The sequence below is a fragment of the Balaenoptera acutorostrata genome, chromosome 3 (genome assembly GCF_949987535.1).
Source record: "Balaenoptera acutorostrata chromosome 3, mBalAcu1.1, whole genome shotgun sequence".
Taxonomy (NCBI): Eukaryota; Metazoa; Chordata; class Mammalia; order Artiodactyla; family Balaenopteridae; genus Balaenoptera; species Balaenoptera acutorostrata.
The window spans coordinates 79,660,806-79,677,389 of NC_080066.1; the positions used below are offsets into that span (position 1 = coordinate 79,660,806).

Sequence of the window (16,584 nt, forward strand, 5' to 3'; positions counted from 1 at the left end):
AGAGAGTGGCATTGACATATATACACTACCAAATGTAAGACCGATAGCTAGTGGGAAGCAGCCGCATAGCATAGGGAGATCAGCTTGGTGCTTTGTGACCACCTAGAGGGGTGGGATAGGGAGGGCGGGAGGGAGACACAAGAGGGAGGGGATATGGGGATATATGTATACGTATAGCTGATTCACTTCGTTATAAAGCAGAAACTATCACACCATTGTAAAGCAACTATACTCCAATAAAGATGTTAAAAAAAAATAAACAAAATAAAAAAATAAATTCAAAAAAAAAAATGGAGGAGGAAATGTGAGATTTTACTTTGGACCATTATTTTTTGAAAAACATCTAAGTTTCTGATTCTTCATTTTACTGATGTCCCTGCATAGATGCTGAGCTCCTCTGCTGCCTGCCTTCCCAACCAGTGTTAATGGAAACCAAAGGACAGTTTTATCTTACTGGGCTGGGTAGAGGAGAAGAGGCAGTGGGAACATACAGTAAGGGCCAATATAGCTACCTGAGATGAGAAAGTGAAACAGGCTGTGGCAAAAATGACACTGATAATTTTAGTAAAACTCTGCCAAGAGGGTGAGTATGGTTAAAGTTACATCATTCTTCCTGTAATTTCATCCCTCTGTTAAACAACAACTTTAAGTCAATGGGTCTTTCATAGTCCTGTCTATGTGGGGAACAGCTGTTCAACTTTTACTAGACAGCTGAAGCCATGGTGTCTGAGAAAGTGGCAGAACCCACTAATAGCTGAAAGCAGCTGCCAGCAGTTCATCATTTCCACACTGGAATGCTTCTTAGCAGAGTCACAGGCTAAATCACAGAGCACAGGTGATAGCCAGGGCCCTGATACACCAGAGCCTTGATTTTCAGAAACCCTGAACAATGCAAAAAGTCTTCACAGCAACAACAACAACGCCACATGGACTGAACTAGTGACTTTGATCAGGAATAGAGAATCATTTCTGAGGTCAACTGTTGGAGGAAAATGGCAATTTTTACACAGTTGTCTAATGTCTTTTCCTTAGAACTAATACATTTCTTCTTTAGCATGGTTTTTCTCCAAACACTGCTCAGGAAACACATTCCAAGTTTTATAGCTTAACAGATCAGATCCAAGCATCTTCCTATAATTTGATTTATTCCTAATAAATCAAAAAATTCCTATTTACAATAATAACAGTTGTATCTCAACAAATTTATACTGTAGGATAGTATCTGGAACTTGTTAAAGCTACTGTAAAAAAAACAGAAAAAAGCAATGCAAATCTGAACACTTATTTAACTCCACTAACAATATTCATACACATTCACAAAGAGTTTTCTTTAGCAAAAAAAACTACATTATCCCCAAGAATTTATATATATATATGAAATAATAACTCAGTGGACTTAAAAATAAAGACAAACTAGTGCAGAGTTTTTCATTTGAGTTTTATACATGGTATGTGGAAAATGCAGAGGATAAGGAAGAAAGAAGTTATATGTACTTCTAAATAGGTTATTTTATTTTCTATGTTAGCTTATCAAAATTTCTGATTCATCTCCTTCTCTATATTTTACCTTCATCCCAATTGCTTAGCCTTATTTTTTATCCTGTTATAATAATTGTTCTTAGAAATCATCACAAATTATTTTAAGAATCAGAGAAGATATGAACAAATAATTCAAACAGCAAACACTTCAATATTCTCCAAAATGAACTCAGGAGAAGGCTCTGTTTACATGTTTTCTCAGGATAGAAATGATTTTTTTGGTAAGAGTTTTTACTATATTTTATTGAAAAATAAACTTCAAATATTTCCAAGTAGCCCCATGCATGTTATCAAGTAGTTAGATAAAACAAAAGCCTACCTGTGAGAGGTGAGGGTGATCCAACTGGTGTTGACGGATTTGATGGAAAACTACTGCTGGTATGGTCAGGAGAATAAATCTAACCAGAAAACAAAAGATATACACATATCAATGTGACAAAAGCAAAAATGTAAATCCATTTGCATGGAGTTATTTTTATAATCTAAGCTGCCACCCTTAAGGCTCAGAGTGAAAAACTGTTTAATCAATTTTAGAACTATTCCATTACATAAAGGCTATAGAAGCCCCAGTTTTAAAACTCGGATTAAAGAATATCATATATATTCTAATATGAGAGGAGTAAATAGATCATACCTATTTCTTTATTATCCTAGTTGAAAGTAATTTAAATTTCTAATTGCTAGAACAAAAAAGAGAAGTGATTAAAAAAAAAAAGAGAAGTGACTATAAAGTCAACAAGTCTGATAAACAATCTTTCTAGAATATACCATCTAAATAAATTTCATTCATTAAAAATAATCTTAGGAAACTGTTATCTTTTGAAGAGAACAGTCCTTAAAGATAGTTTTAAAAGTCAAAGAAAGTGATTTTTAAAAATAGTTATCCCTTATTTCTTTTAGAAAGTTGGTTGATTAACTACATTTTTGCCAAATTTAGCTCCTAATGATGTGTGAGTGTTGTAAAAAAATCAAACTTGCTTTCAAAGGATATTTTGTCACCTTTGAAGAAAGTGAAAAAACCCTGTAAGTTCTTAAAAAAATGTTCCCAAAATAATCTGTGGACTTTACCTCCTAAGAGGATAACATATCTGGATGCATAAATTTTGGTATTTTGGCTAAAGGTTTTGTTGCAACATTTTATATTTACTTCATATTGTTAAAAAAAAATAGTGACAGAAATTCATTCAAGTTTACATAATTAACCATTGAACACTTAAAAAGTCTCCTTAATCCACGCACCAACGGATCCTAGGAACTCCTCTCTAGGACAATCCCATTCCTGTAACAGGCATCATAAGTCATCTTCACATCTCAGCACTTAGGGCAGACAAATCAACTTATTTGGAGAAACTGTGGTCAAATACTTTAAATAGGAAAACTACTTGTGGGTGCAAAGTGTCATCCAATAGAAATAATCCTGCTCTGAGTAAGTTTAGAGCTCTAATAAATTTAAAGAGGCCCAAATTATGGCATATATGGGGTCTCAGCACTGGTTTTAAAGACAGTATAATACGTTGAAAAAGTCAGATACTGGGACAGGCTCACGTAAAACAAAATTCCACAGGTCACAATCATCAAACATTAACAGCTTTCATTTTTTTTAAAAAAAGAAGATAGCACCAATTAAATTGTAAGCATTGACTACAAATGAGTATATCTATACCAATTTGTATGATGTTACTAAATTGTAACTGGAAATCCCTTTACACACCAACTCTTTCCAAAGAGCCAGATCTAAAAGTTGTATATTCAGGTTGGAAAGTCATTTCATTTTATTAAAAAAAATTTTTTTTGCCACGCCAGGCAGCTTGCGGGATCTTAGTTCCCCGACCAGGGACTGAACCCGGGCCCCCAGCAGTGGAAGTGCCGAGTCCCAACCACTGGACCGCCAGGGAACTCCCAGGTTGGAAAGTCATTTTAGAAAAGCACAGTTATCAAGAAGACTTCAAAAAACTTTATGGGAAGACTTAGTAATAGGGAAGTAGTACACTATAAGATCAATGTTGTTTGTCTTAAAGTTGTCAAAGTTGTTACCTTTTAAAAGTTACTTTTCACACCTGTGAAAATTAGCTAAAGGTCACATTTTGGTTCCTAATGGCTTGCATACATACAGTGATTTATTTCAACCATAAGTAAATTAGGTAACATCACCGAACTTCAGCAAAAACATATCTCAACATACCCTTTTATTTTTGTAAATCACTATTTCTCATGTTTATGATTCAAATAATTATAACTTTTATTAACAACTGATGCTAACATATGAAATATGTCTTTACTATAATACTGGTAAGGGAGGGAAGGGTTGATAACACTGATGGTGGGTGGCTGAGGAGTGAAAGAAGTTCCATTTCCATGCAAAACTTTGATTATCATAAACTAGACTAACTTGCTGACTTTCAGTTTCCTTGACAGTATGAATTAATCGCATGAAAGCACTGGAGAAACAGCATTCCCTGTGTATCATACCTCCCGCTTTGTTTTCTTCATACTGCTTCCATTAATCCCTAATTGTCTAAATTTGTTTACTTGTTTATCATATGTCTCTTTCACCCTTTTCCCTAATGAAATGTATGTTCCAGAAGAGCAAGGACTTTGTCTTATTCAGATCAATGTGAATTACACAGCATCTGCAGTAGCTTCCGATTCTACAACAGTGCTGGTAAATAAAGAAAGAAGTTAGCATTTGAGCATCCCTTTTAAATCCGTGGATGTACAATTTTTACCCAGGCTCCTTCTCTCTTTTACTCTCTTATACAGTTCACTTAATGTAGGTTTTCCGAGAGCTCCAGTCTCAGTTTTCTTTTCTATTTACCTGTGTTTCCTCTCTTTGTAATACCATTCTTTATAAATTATCAACTATGACATCCATGTGAATGACTCCTAAGTTGACACCTCTATCCTCCTACTGGTTGCTGGACTTCTCCATCTGAGCATATCTTTCTTTCATCTCAAGCTCAGTATGTCCAAACCCAAACTTTGCATCACTGCCCCAAGCTTCCCACCCTTCCCATCTCTACTGTCCTGTTTCCTCTATCTCAGTTAGCACCAGTATTCTCATGGTCACCAAAACCACTCTCACTCTCCCTCCTTTCTCCTGTTCCTCCACTCTTCCCACCATAGACACCAATGCTCACAATTCTCTATAATGTTTCTGGGATGGGCATACATCATTCTCACTGCCATTACACTACCTTAAGCTTTTACTAGAACTTATGGCTGGACTATTTAAGTCTTTATATTTTTAGTTACTCCCCGCTCCTTTCATCCCATACATAATTGACTGAGCTATTGTCCTCAACCAGTTTTGAACAAATGCCATATAGCACTTCCTGTTGTCTACTAAATAAAACAGAATGACATTTGACATATTCCGTTATCTGGTTACAAAAATATCTTTCTACCTTATAACCTACATAAAGCATTATATCAAACAAAATATTTTTTTCATTTTCTGAACACAGCTTGTCCTTGCAAAAGGCCTGTTTCTTAACTTCTCCCTGATGGAATTCTGTAACACATCAAAGCCCAACTCAAATGTAACCTCCCCACTTACACTCATTTTCACTTCCCTTATATTCTTAGTGTAACCTGTTAACTTCTCTTTGGTATTTTACTTCACACTATGCTCTATGTTACCATTTTTCTATCTTCTCTCCTTGACTGTAAGCTCTTTGAAAGCAGGGACCTTATACTGTTCAACACTGAATCCATCATTGTCTGTCACTGTTTTGCACAAGTAGGTGCTCAATATTTAAAAAAAAAAAAACTTGAGCGATTAAATTGCACTTGAAATCCGCTACAATACTTTTTGATAAAAAAGCAGAATTCAGTAAATAGTTTATCTCAGCATTTATATAGTGGGGTTCAGTAACAGGAATACCAAGGGGAGAAAAAGATACTACTATAAAGATGAATCATTTACAAATCAGTTTTACGGTATAAGCTTTGAGAACAATATGGTAAGGTTCCAATATTTCTGAGAATTAGTGTTGATGTACTAAGCTGTCCATACCACATCGTTAGGCAGGTATGGGCTTTTGAGGCCATAAGCAGACTATCAACCCTTATTTTCCCTGATAACTCTGCCATTACAGCTAAATAATCCCTAAGCACGTGAAGGACTGGTGACAACTTCTTTATCTCAAAGAAGGAAGTTTATACTTTAGAGTCATTTTGCAATGACTACCTTGCAATGACTAAGCAAAATGATGTTATATATAAAATGGGTGTGGGCTCTTAAAAATCACTGTGAAAACAGGAGAAGCAGTACCAAAAGCATATCAACATATAATTTCTGGTGTTTTTATCAAAAGCACCTTCTCCATTTGTATAATAAAAGGCATTTTCTCCACTCACTCATCACATTCCCTGGTTCTATTTTGCCCTAAATTAAAGTGATGACAGACAGAATTGTTACTAATACTTTTCCTGAACTGACAGATAGCCTGGCAAATTACAGGACTTTTTCTTGTTCCTTTTACTTTCATAAAAAGAACATGCATGTGAGAAGGGAGCAACAACATTAAAATAGCAGAATAATACAGCCTTTTAGATCACAGATCATGTCATTAAACTTCACTTCTGCATATTTATTCTATTACCAAATGACAGACTATACTGATTCTATAGAAACTGTTGTGCTACTTTAAGAAATTCTAAACGTAAGGCTTTATTTGACAAAGAGCATTCTAAATCAGGAATACATTACTTTTTGTACTTTCTGACCTTAAAGAACTCCTAACATAGATGTTTCAAAGAAAAAAAAGAGAAGGAAAAAAAATCAGTTACTTAAAAAATGGGGATGGGAGTGATTTAGAATCTAGAGCATAAACACAAAGTAAGAACTCATTCTGCATGCAGTCCGTGGTCCTCATACTGTTAAGTGACCAATGATGAATAACTCCCAATACCTTCTGCCAGGCTTAAACGGTAATATGCCTCATTTTACTGCAACAAATGAGGCTCCTCCTCCTATCAGTCACGGTCTATTCCGATCAGCAGGGTGCCAATAAGCCAGAAGCTAATGAAAAGGGCTTCAGACAAAAAAGAAACAATGGAGTGCTCCCGAGCCCAACCTTGGAACTGCAAGCCCAATTTTTTAAACACTACAGTGCACATTTCAGTTAATCTTTATTATGCTAATGTTATTGAGTCTAAGGAACAAAGAAACTTATTTCATGAATTACTTTTAAACATCAACTTCCCTGAATTTTCTTTTCTTTTGTTAGAGACTACTGACCATTTAACTATCTAGATTAAAACACACACACACACACACACATACACAATACACACACATACATATACTCTCTCCCTTTCCTTTGCTCTGAGGTAGAAATCAAAACATAAATTATCACAAAGAAGTCTGATATAATCAACAAAGTTCAACAGTCTTCTTGTTTGATCTCCTCTAAATTAAAGACCAAGTGTTTTGATATGGTATTAGGCACTGAAATAAACCAGATGTTTCTTCTCTATATAACTCTCCATGGGCACAATCTTAAAGGGTTATTGTCTGGCAGACGTTCAGGGAAACACAGAAATGGCACGAATATCCAGATTTTCCTTTCCCTGTATCTACCCTAGTTTATTATCTAAACTAATGCATAATCCATAGGGCTTTGGGAACTTTGTGTAAATACTTTCATGTACAATTCTCTTTCTAGCTATCCTGAGATTAAGACCACAATTATCCAGGCTTAAACCTAAAATAAAGGAACCTTTGCGAATGTATTATCTGGCCTTACATGTTTAATCACCCAGTATTCTGTGTGCTTTTTAATACATAAACTGAAGAACAAAGGTTGTAACCTCTGTTTCACACATGAAAGGGCATCTAAGACATGTATCAGACATTTGGGGAGCTATTAGAAATAACTTCTAATGGCAATAGCATGGCATTTCTCCATCTAAACCTAGATGCTGTATTTAAAACGTCACATTCTATAGAACTTAAAATTTCAAATACTCATGGTCACCATTTCCAAAGATCTGTAATACCTAACATCAAATTCTGAGACGCACGTCAGACTCTCAAATGTAATCCTCATAAAATTCCTTCTACTCATCTCTTCTAATCCTTCCTATCCCCAATGTATTTTTTTGTCTGTTTTTCAGGACATTCTAAGAGCACTAAAGTGAATATGAGTTTGTAATGGAAGTTAGAGAAAGAATGTGTTTGGGGGAGGTGTCTGGTGCAGAGTGGGGCAGGAGATGGATTGAAGGAAGGGGTCTGAAGTGTGCAGACTATGGCATGCCGTGATGGAGCAGATGGAATGCATCACCGTCAGCTATGACAGAAATGATTTACGGAATGACCTGGCTGCTCCTGCCTAGTAACAACACAGGATGACAGAGCTGAGTTTCCATGACAACCAAAGCCCACCCACTAACTAGATTAAACATCCTCCCCTGGCTTCCACTCACACTGAATTTAGATTTTCTTTTCCAAATGCCAATTGGTTTAGCTAGTATGTTGGTCGTAATATGGGAGAATAGTCAAGGACCTGAAGGGTAACTGAAAAGAAGCTTGGAGGACCACTGAGAACATCACAAATTCCTGCCTGCCTATCTGCCAAGGATCCTTTATGGAAGTTTTCCTTGAATGAAATAAACAAAAACTTTTGAGAAAAAAGCCCCTGAAATGCAGGTTATACTTTTTTAAGTTGCCTAGTATCGAAAGTTCAAATGTTATTTGTCTTTCTACCTGTGAAATATCTGCTACTGGATTCTTACAGAATCAGCAGAAGGAATCGGCAAGTCAATCAAATACCTGGGAGGCACTCATTTAATATTACAGAATAATTTGCTTCCAAAGTAGGTAGTTTTCATCATGTGGAATAAGTCCAGAATAAGTGAGACAACTCCCTTTAATCCTCATCAACACCTTGTAAAATAACAGTCCCTGTACCACTGGTCTTTCTGGAAGTGAAGCTAGTTAGATCAGATCTAATCTAATATCTAGGCTTTATCCTTCCTAGCTTGGTGATCCCTAGGGCAAGTTGCTTAATCTTTCTGAGCCAAAGTTACTTAACCTTTTAAACCTTAGTTCCTCATCTGTAACATGGGAATAATAATGCCAGCCTCACAGGGCTTTCTTGAGGATTAAATGAAACGACGCATATAAATGCTTAGTATAAATGCTTAGTATAGTGCCTAGCACCTAGTAAGCATACAAATTACAGATGATATTTTTGTGGGTTTTGTTATCATCATCATCATTTTTGTCATATGATGTAAGACTGAATTCGACAAACATTTACTGAGCTCTATTTTGTGTGAGCCACCACTACGTGGTAGATGAATTTGACTTGGCTTCATTTCTCAAGAAATGTGTACTGCTCTGGAGTAAGGTTTATTTACAGAAACCATTCACAAAGAGGTTTATCTCTTTAAATTTCAACAGTTGCTTCCTACTACTCACACATTAAGTGGTCTGCCTTCCCCATGAACAGCAGCAAATGTGTTTGACAGAGTTAACTGCACTTCATAGTAAGACATAAGTAAGACAACTCTGTGAAAATTCTGAGAGGCATATCACTCAGGAGGAAAAAAGAAAGGAAGAAAAAGCCTAAGGAGAAACTTTAGAAAATACAAAGCAGAAGTGCCTCTTAAATAATTAGATTTGGAATCTTTATGGACTACTGGTAAATGCTCTCCCAAAAGAATGGATTTCGTTTCAATGTTTTAAGGATCATATATTAAAACCGATCACTGCCTTTATTAAAGCAACTCATCGCTTTGTCATTAACATTCTGGTGTGATGTAAACTACTTGCTGAGGAAAATACTATGGGATTCCTTCAAATTAGTTTTACTCATTTTAGCGTGGGTTCTTCAATGAATCTGTTTTTTTCCTTTTTGGGAAGGCTCTCATCTCCTATGTCTTAAATGAATCAGCAGCAGATGCTTATTTTTTCCTTTAAAAAAATAAAATAAAATACCTTCCATGTTAGAAAAAAATCCTTATAAAAGCACTTCCTTCTCTGGATCAGAAGAATAACTAAGTTATGTTTCTTGGTTCCACTTGACTTATTTTAATGGGCAACTCACAAAGTATATGTTTAAAACTAATAAACAGATTGAACTATTAACCTCAGTAATCTGTGCTTTAGATTTCAAAATGCCCAAATTTCTTTTTCTTTTCCCTACATCTGTTGCATTAAGACAAAAACAGATATTTAAATTGAAATTAGAAGGACAGTTCTTGTGGGAATAGGGTGGGAAGGTGTTCTCGTGAATTATTTTAAGGGCAGTACAAATCAATACAAACCGAAAATAGCTCTAAATGAGTAATGAAGTGGTCCTGTTATAACTACACCCTTTAACTATGACGCATACTGCCCACAAAATCTAATCACTGCATTCAGCAGTGTAAAAATCATTCAGCAAAATATATAAATTCAATACTCACAGATGCCAAAGCTTTTCCAAGTGCATCACCTGTCTGTGAGCTTCCAGCAGCATTTCCTCTGGTTCCTGAGTATTTCAAAGAGGAAAACAAATCAAGAAGTTTAGCAAGCAAGCAGGCATGCTTTTCAGCACTCTGCCATTATTTCAATGGTGTTCTCCATTGTTGTTGCACATCTGTCACAATAAACCTGCAAATACTCTGCATGTGTTGTATTTAGTAAGCTAAAGTAAAGATGGGCTCCTTACCAGTTTGTACATTAATGAAAATCAGAAAGTTTCTTTTCTTCCTTTCTTTCATTTTTAAACTCAATACTAAAAAATACATTGAGTCAAAAGGTACAAATTTCCAGTTATAAGTAAGTACTGGGGGTGTACGTGATAAATATAACTAACGCTGCTGTATGTCATTTAGGAAAGTTAAGAGAGTAAATCCTAAGGGTTATCACAAAGAAAAAAAAATTTTTCTATTGCTTTAATTTTGTATCTATATAAGATAATGAATGTTCACTAAACTTATTGTGATAATCATTTCATGATGTATTTAAGTCAAATCATTACACTGTACACCTTAAACTTATACAGCACTATATGTCAATGACGTATCTCGATAAAGCTGGAAGAAAAAAATATGAAAAGAACAAAAAAATATATATATATGTATTGAAAAATATGGGATTCACTACAAATCGCCAAATTCAGTTTTAGGGAGTTTTGCCAACCTAAGAAAGCTCACCTAGGATGCTATCTGATCCATTGATGGGAGGGGTGTGTGAGGCAGCAACATAAGGTGAACTGCTGGTACTGGCACGGTGGAAGCTGGACATTGGTGGAAGACTTGTGTTTATGTCTGTTGGTGAAACTGAGTGTGGAGGATAACTCTAAAGAAAGGGGGAAAGAGACATGATCTATTAAATACATTTTCTGAATAATACGCACATATAACTGGGCAACTACTACAACAGGTTAAAAAGAACATCATAAATTAGCAGCTGAAGAGCACTACTCTTGTCATTTACTTTTTCAAAAGGCATGAAGTAAGCCTAGAAGTATTTCAAAATTCAGAAGTTTTGGCAGAATCAAATCTTACACTTGTAATCCAAAAAGAAACACAAGTGAGGACAAAGTGTTGCTGCACCCTAGTCATGTGTTACAGCCTACCAAGCGGTCATGTGAATGAAGGCTGCCATAACTACTGGATTGAGACATGTGGGAAGTGGAGGTCCCCAGAATTCCACCAAAACCAGGCTGGCTCATCCCATTTGATGAACTCCAAAGGTCAGAAGAATTGTGGGTCCCATCTAAGACAAAAAGAGAAATATAAAATTTTCCTTAGCCAAAATTTTTTCTTTTATTTTGATGATGCTATAAAAATTCAAAGGGTACCCTCCAGATATGTTTTTTCCTCCCCTTTCCAACCTAGTCTTCATCTAGTTTTCTTTCCCTCCAAACTGTATAGTTACTATGTTAAATGAAGGAATAAAGCTTTATAGTTAGAGGGAGAAAAAGTAATCTAAACTGTAGTAGGCAGGTCATTATAAAAATCCTCACAAGACCTAAATTCATATCAGGGAGGACAATAAAAATTCCAAATTTGGGGATAGGTTGGATTTAACTTTTGGTTAAATGGTATACCTATATACAAAAAGTTCTTAATCTATAAGCAATGTATATTATACCATTCTCAAACTAGAATAAAGAAGTTTCTCTTACAGAGAACCTAAGTGATGGATAATGACTATATTATAGTCAGCCTTCAAAAGAAATGTGTTAGCAATGGCTTCACTCTCCAATGTAAAGTCAAGGAACCATTTATGTAGTAATTTATTGCTCCCATAGTCCAAAACCACAGAAGACCAAATCAAAATGATTTGCTAGACAAGAATGAAAGGAAGTGCAACACTTTTTCTCTCTTAAAGTCTTATTCTGTTCTATGATATTCACTTTTTATTTGCACTGATAATTCTAGGGGTGATATGAATCTGTAATTTAAACAAGAAACTAAAATTGCTAATAGCTTTTATACATTTAAATCCTAAAATGAGAAAGAGCAGCTTTACTCACTTTTCTCAACTGAAGTCCTTTATAAATTCAATCAATATTAGATGGGCACTCCGATGCTTCGCTGAATAATCCAACTACATTGCAGTCAGCAATAATTAGCAATAGGAAACTTTAAAACTAAATTTTAATTTGCTTCAGCCAAACATATCTAGATAAAAAATGTCTGAACTTCTATACAGATATTCTCTTTCCTCACAACTTTAAAATATTAGCTAATATACAAGAGATAACTGTTGTAGTACTTGACAACTATCTGGCAGTACTTACCTTGCATAAAGAAAGTGCTAGCAAACATACTGGTTGGTGGCTTGGGAGATGGATAACTAGGAGATTCACGGTTGAAGTCATCTGAATTTGGGGACGGTGCATATACCTTAAAATTAGACAGGAAATTTAATTAAAATGTAAATGACTGTCATACCACTTATGTAAAATGTGTTTCCTGAAGGGCCTAAAAAGGCCTATCCAATATCTAAAAAGGCCTACCACAAATCCAAATAAACTGCCTAAATCCTCATAAATAACGTCTAACTTGGATATTATCTACCTGTTTGTTTTTGCTGATTACTAGAGAAAAAACTATTCTAAATATCCCTGTAATGCATCTTTGTGTGACAATTACATCAGGTGGTTGAATAAAGTCACAAATGTTGACTTTGTTTACAAAACACAAATCCGTATAGGCTCATGATTCAAAATGTGATAGTGGAAACTAATGTCTTTTGAATACAGCATGAAATAAAATTTGTTTTATTTTATGAATTTGTTCATAAAATTCATTCTTTTCACTGTTACAAGATTTACCAAAATCAAAACGAGTTAGATTAAATGTTACTATTCTTTACTACTATTAAAAGTTAACTGTGAAAGGCACAACACAATTGTTCAGAAACTTCCTTAACTTAGTAGGGTTGGCAAAATTAAAACCAAGTTCTGCTCAGGGGTTTTAATTCTTTAATTTCAAGTATATTTTCAAGTCTGGCACAGCTTTCAGGAAAGTCTCATTTAATCTGTCAGAGCAGTATTAATTTCCTTTGGTAAACCTTTGCTTCAGATAAACAAAGTATGAACATTTTGAATTGGCAAATGGCCAACTCTGTCATTTCTCTGGAAAACTAAATGGGCATCCAAATAACTGTAATAATCAAAACATGATCAAACCATTCTCATGATGACTACTGAAACCAAGAAGGAAAACAAGTAAGTAACACTTAAGGTGATGCATGGTCTGTTAAAGTAAAAGTAAACCAGGAGTCAGGAAGAATGGAAAGGTGTCCTATTGTGAGCAGTGTATGAAACATATTTCTTTTGTTTAGTTTGATAAGGGTACATCTATTAAATTTTAATCAAAAATAAAAATTCAAAGTGTTCACTTAACGTGGAAAAAAGTAACTAGCTCAATAAAACTATGGGAGGATTCGTAAAAAAAGCATACACATTTTTTGCATAAGCACAGAAGATTTCTGGAATTACACATAAGAAACTTAATGGTTACACCTCTGGACTTATAATTGGGGAGGAAAACGTTTGCTTTATGCCTTTCCACACAGTTTGATATTTTTATCCAGCATACATTCCTATGCACTAATAAAAAAGTGGAGGAAGCACACACAGAGATTAAAATGGGAGCCAATTTTTTATTTACATAAACTTTCATTTATTCTTTCTCTGAGGCATTAACTAACTGTAAAGATTCCTGGTAAATTACCTAACCTTCTGAGACTCAATTTCCTCATTTGTAAGATGGTGCTAACATTACCTGCATGGGGGGGCAGGGGGTAATGGGAAGATTAGATGAGATAATAATACATACAAAATGTTTAGGGAATTCCCTGGTGGTCCAGTGGTTAGGACTCTGCACTCTTAATGCCTAAGGAACAGGTTTGATCCCTGGCTGGGGAACTAAGATCCCACAAGCTGCGCGGCCAAAACAAAACAAAACAAACCCCCCCCCAAAAACAAACAAACAAAAACCACAAAAACAACCTGGATTCCTCAAGATGGCTAAGGTGCACAGAAGGCTCGAAAATGTTTAGCATGGTAACCACTCACTAAGTATTAGCTAATAATATCAACTTTCGAATTCTTATAAGAGCAGTTACACTGCTACATACTGTCCCTGTTTAGTACTCAACTGCTATTTCTTATAGTTTTTGTCCAACATCATCCTACTTATATATACAGTTCACCCTAGATAAAAGTTTAAAAAGTCCATTTTTAGTCTTCTTGCTAGCCATGCTATTACAAGCACAGGTGTGTCTTTTTAATGGATTGGCATTCAGGTTAGTTTCCTACTTCTTACATCCCAGAGGGGAAAACACACACTTGTGGTACCTGACATGTCTGGGACAAGATATATTCCTAAGAATTACCCAGAAGGATCCTAGATAGGGGATTATGCATTATACATATTAAACATATTTTTCTAGTTTAGTGCTATTACATAAAGACAGAGTTAGAATGAAAGAATTGGATATACACAAATGTGTTTGCAATGTATTAGATAGGCTGATAGACAGGAAAAGTTTTCAGGAAAGGAATTTTGTACTTTTTTCTTTTAATCAAGTTTCAGCATCAAAATTTAGCTTTAGCTAGATGTCCTCTGTCGCCTTTATAATATACAGATTTTTCCCAAACTACGTTGAAACCACAAACAACAAAAAAGAGTATATCCACAGATGTAGAAAGAAAATACAAATGAGAATAAAATTTAGAAGACAGCATTAGAACATGTTTTTGTCACAAATGCTTATTTACTATGTATACCATCACTGATCTAAAAGTATACAATATAAAATTCTCTAATTCTATCTAGGTTATAAATTGAAACAGTATATAAACCTCCCAATGATACTTATGAAAAACTCCAGTTTTGATGTGTCATTTCACACACAAAAATCTACATAATCTGTCAGTTAAAATTTATATATAATCTCTCAATATATATTTCTTTATCCTTATTTCTATTCAATTCACTATATTCCATACAAGATAAACTTACACTTAAAAAAATTTTAAATGTATGCAATTATAAAAGCAAAGAATTTCTGCTGATTTACAAAAGAACTTTTGCTGACTTTATTGATTTACAAATTGCTGTAAATAAAGGAGAATATGCTGATCAGATAATGGTCAATTGATGACTATCATGGAAAGCAAGAAAACCAAGACAAACACACGAAGCAGAAGAGGCTTGCCTGCTTGCCTCTCGTATGTAAAAATTTTGAAGCTGTATTAAGAACACAGGGCTCATTTTAGGGCAAAGTTGTTTTTAATGTTAGTCTCTATAAATAGACTTTGAAAAAGATAAATGGACTTTTAAAGAATAGATCTTATAAATGAAAATGGTAAAAACTCTAAACTACTAGAAGTTTATCATTTATTTACTAACATAAGTTCAAAGTTTTTATCATGATAAAAATGTTTTGAAAACCGTGGTTCTCAAAGAGGCCCATCTAACAGCATTTCTAACACACGACAAAAAACTTTACTTTTGGTATCTTAACCATAGCTTGCAAAAACATAGATGCAATGTTATGAAGCAGCAGTTGTGCCAGTTGCGATTTTTCAGATCAAAGAGTTCTTGCGGCAAAGCACAACTGATGTGGTCTCAAAGACTTTATTAACTCCAGATGTAGGGAAATAGTCAGCCAATTCCACAAAAAGAGCAAGTCTCTTTTAGTTACAATCAGTACTGGCCACAAATTAAAACCAGACTGCTTATGTCATCTGATCACCTGCACATAGATGCCAGTTTTTTCCTAGTTAATGATCTAATCACACATTTAAATCTTAAATATGATTTTGTATCACAACAAACAAAATTAAGAGAAAGGAATATGTGTGCTTAAGGTGATTAAAATCTACCAGGAGTCACACTATTTTAAAAAGAAACAGAAAAAGTACAATTAAGTAATTTAAGATGTTCTATTGAAATGCGGTAATTAGAAATTTTCTTTAGAATTCTAGCCTCCATTTCAGAATGTCAGGTTCAAAGTAGGTATCATGTGGGAATGTCCTTCTTTCTCAAGTACTTAATTTTTCTCCTCCAGGAATGGAGAAGAGAGAAATTTTGAGTGTTGGGTGAACAGAACCATAACATTTACCCCAACTTAAACGAATATAACTGAAAATCTAACAGATACCTCCCTTTCATTGTTAAGTATGTTTGAAAAGAATAAATTCACAGTAATATCTCTACTGTCCTCATCCCATCAACCCAAACTTACTTTTTAAGAGTGACAGAGTACTTCAGGGATGAATATTTACATTACTCTATACAGTGATTACACAATTATCCTTGGAATGTTTTAGCTCATAAAACCAATTGGAGTCAAGTTAGCAAAAACATTCCTTTTTTTCCTGCTTGGGTGATTCAGTTTAGTCATATGGATCACCCCAATTCAGGGCAGTCCACTCTCTGTTTAGCTTTAGAAGCTGGAGCTGTGCACTGTGCTCTTGACTTCAGTGCATCCATCCTGTAATTAATATTGGAAACATCTCTGTAAGGCAGAAAGGCATGATTTTCTGATAGTTGTTCAGCAAAGATGAAAAAAAGTAGAAGCTTCTG

General features: G+C 34.8%; 1 protein-coding gene across 11 annotated transcripts in view; it reads right to left on the reverse strand.

Annotated features, from left to right (window-relative positions):
* TCF12 (transcription factor 12) overlaps positions 1-16,584 on the reverse strand; it is a 375,328-nt gene that overhangs the window by 36,898 nt on the left and 321,846 nt on the right. For 10 of the 11 annotated variants that reach the window (XM_057542292.1, XM_057542293.1, XM_007194942.2 and 7 more), the window contains 5 exons: positions 12,282-12,387; positions 11,112-11,251; positions 10,687-10,831; positions 9,955-10,019; positions 1,859-1,937 (listed from right to left, as the gene is read on the reverse strand). In XM_057542292.1, coding sequence (XP_057398275.1) covers positions 1,859-1,937; positions 9,955-10,019; positions 10,687-10,831; positions 11,112-11,251; positions 12,282-12,387 — 535 coding nt within the window. The remainder of the gene's footprint in view (positions 1-1,858; positions 1,938-9,954; positions 10,020-10,686; positions 10,832-11,111; positions 11,252-12,281; positions 12,388-16,584) is intronic. The other variant, XM_057542297.1, reaches the window with a different exon arrangement.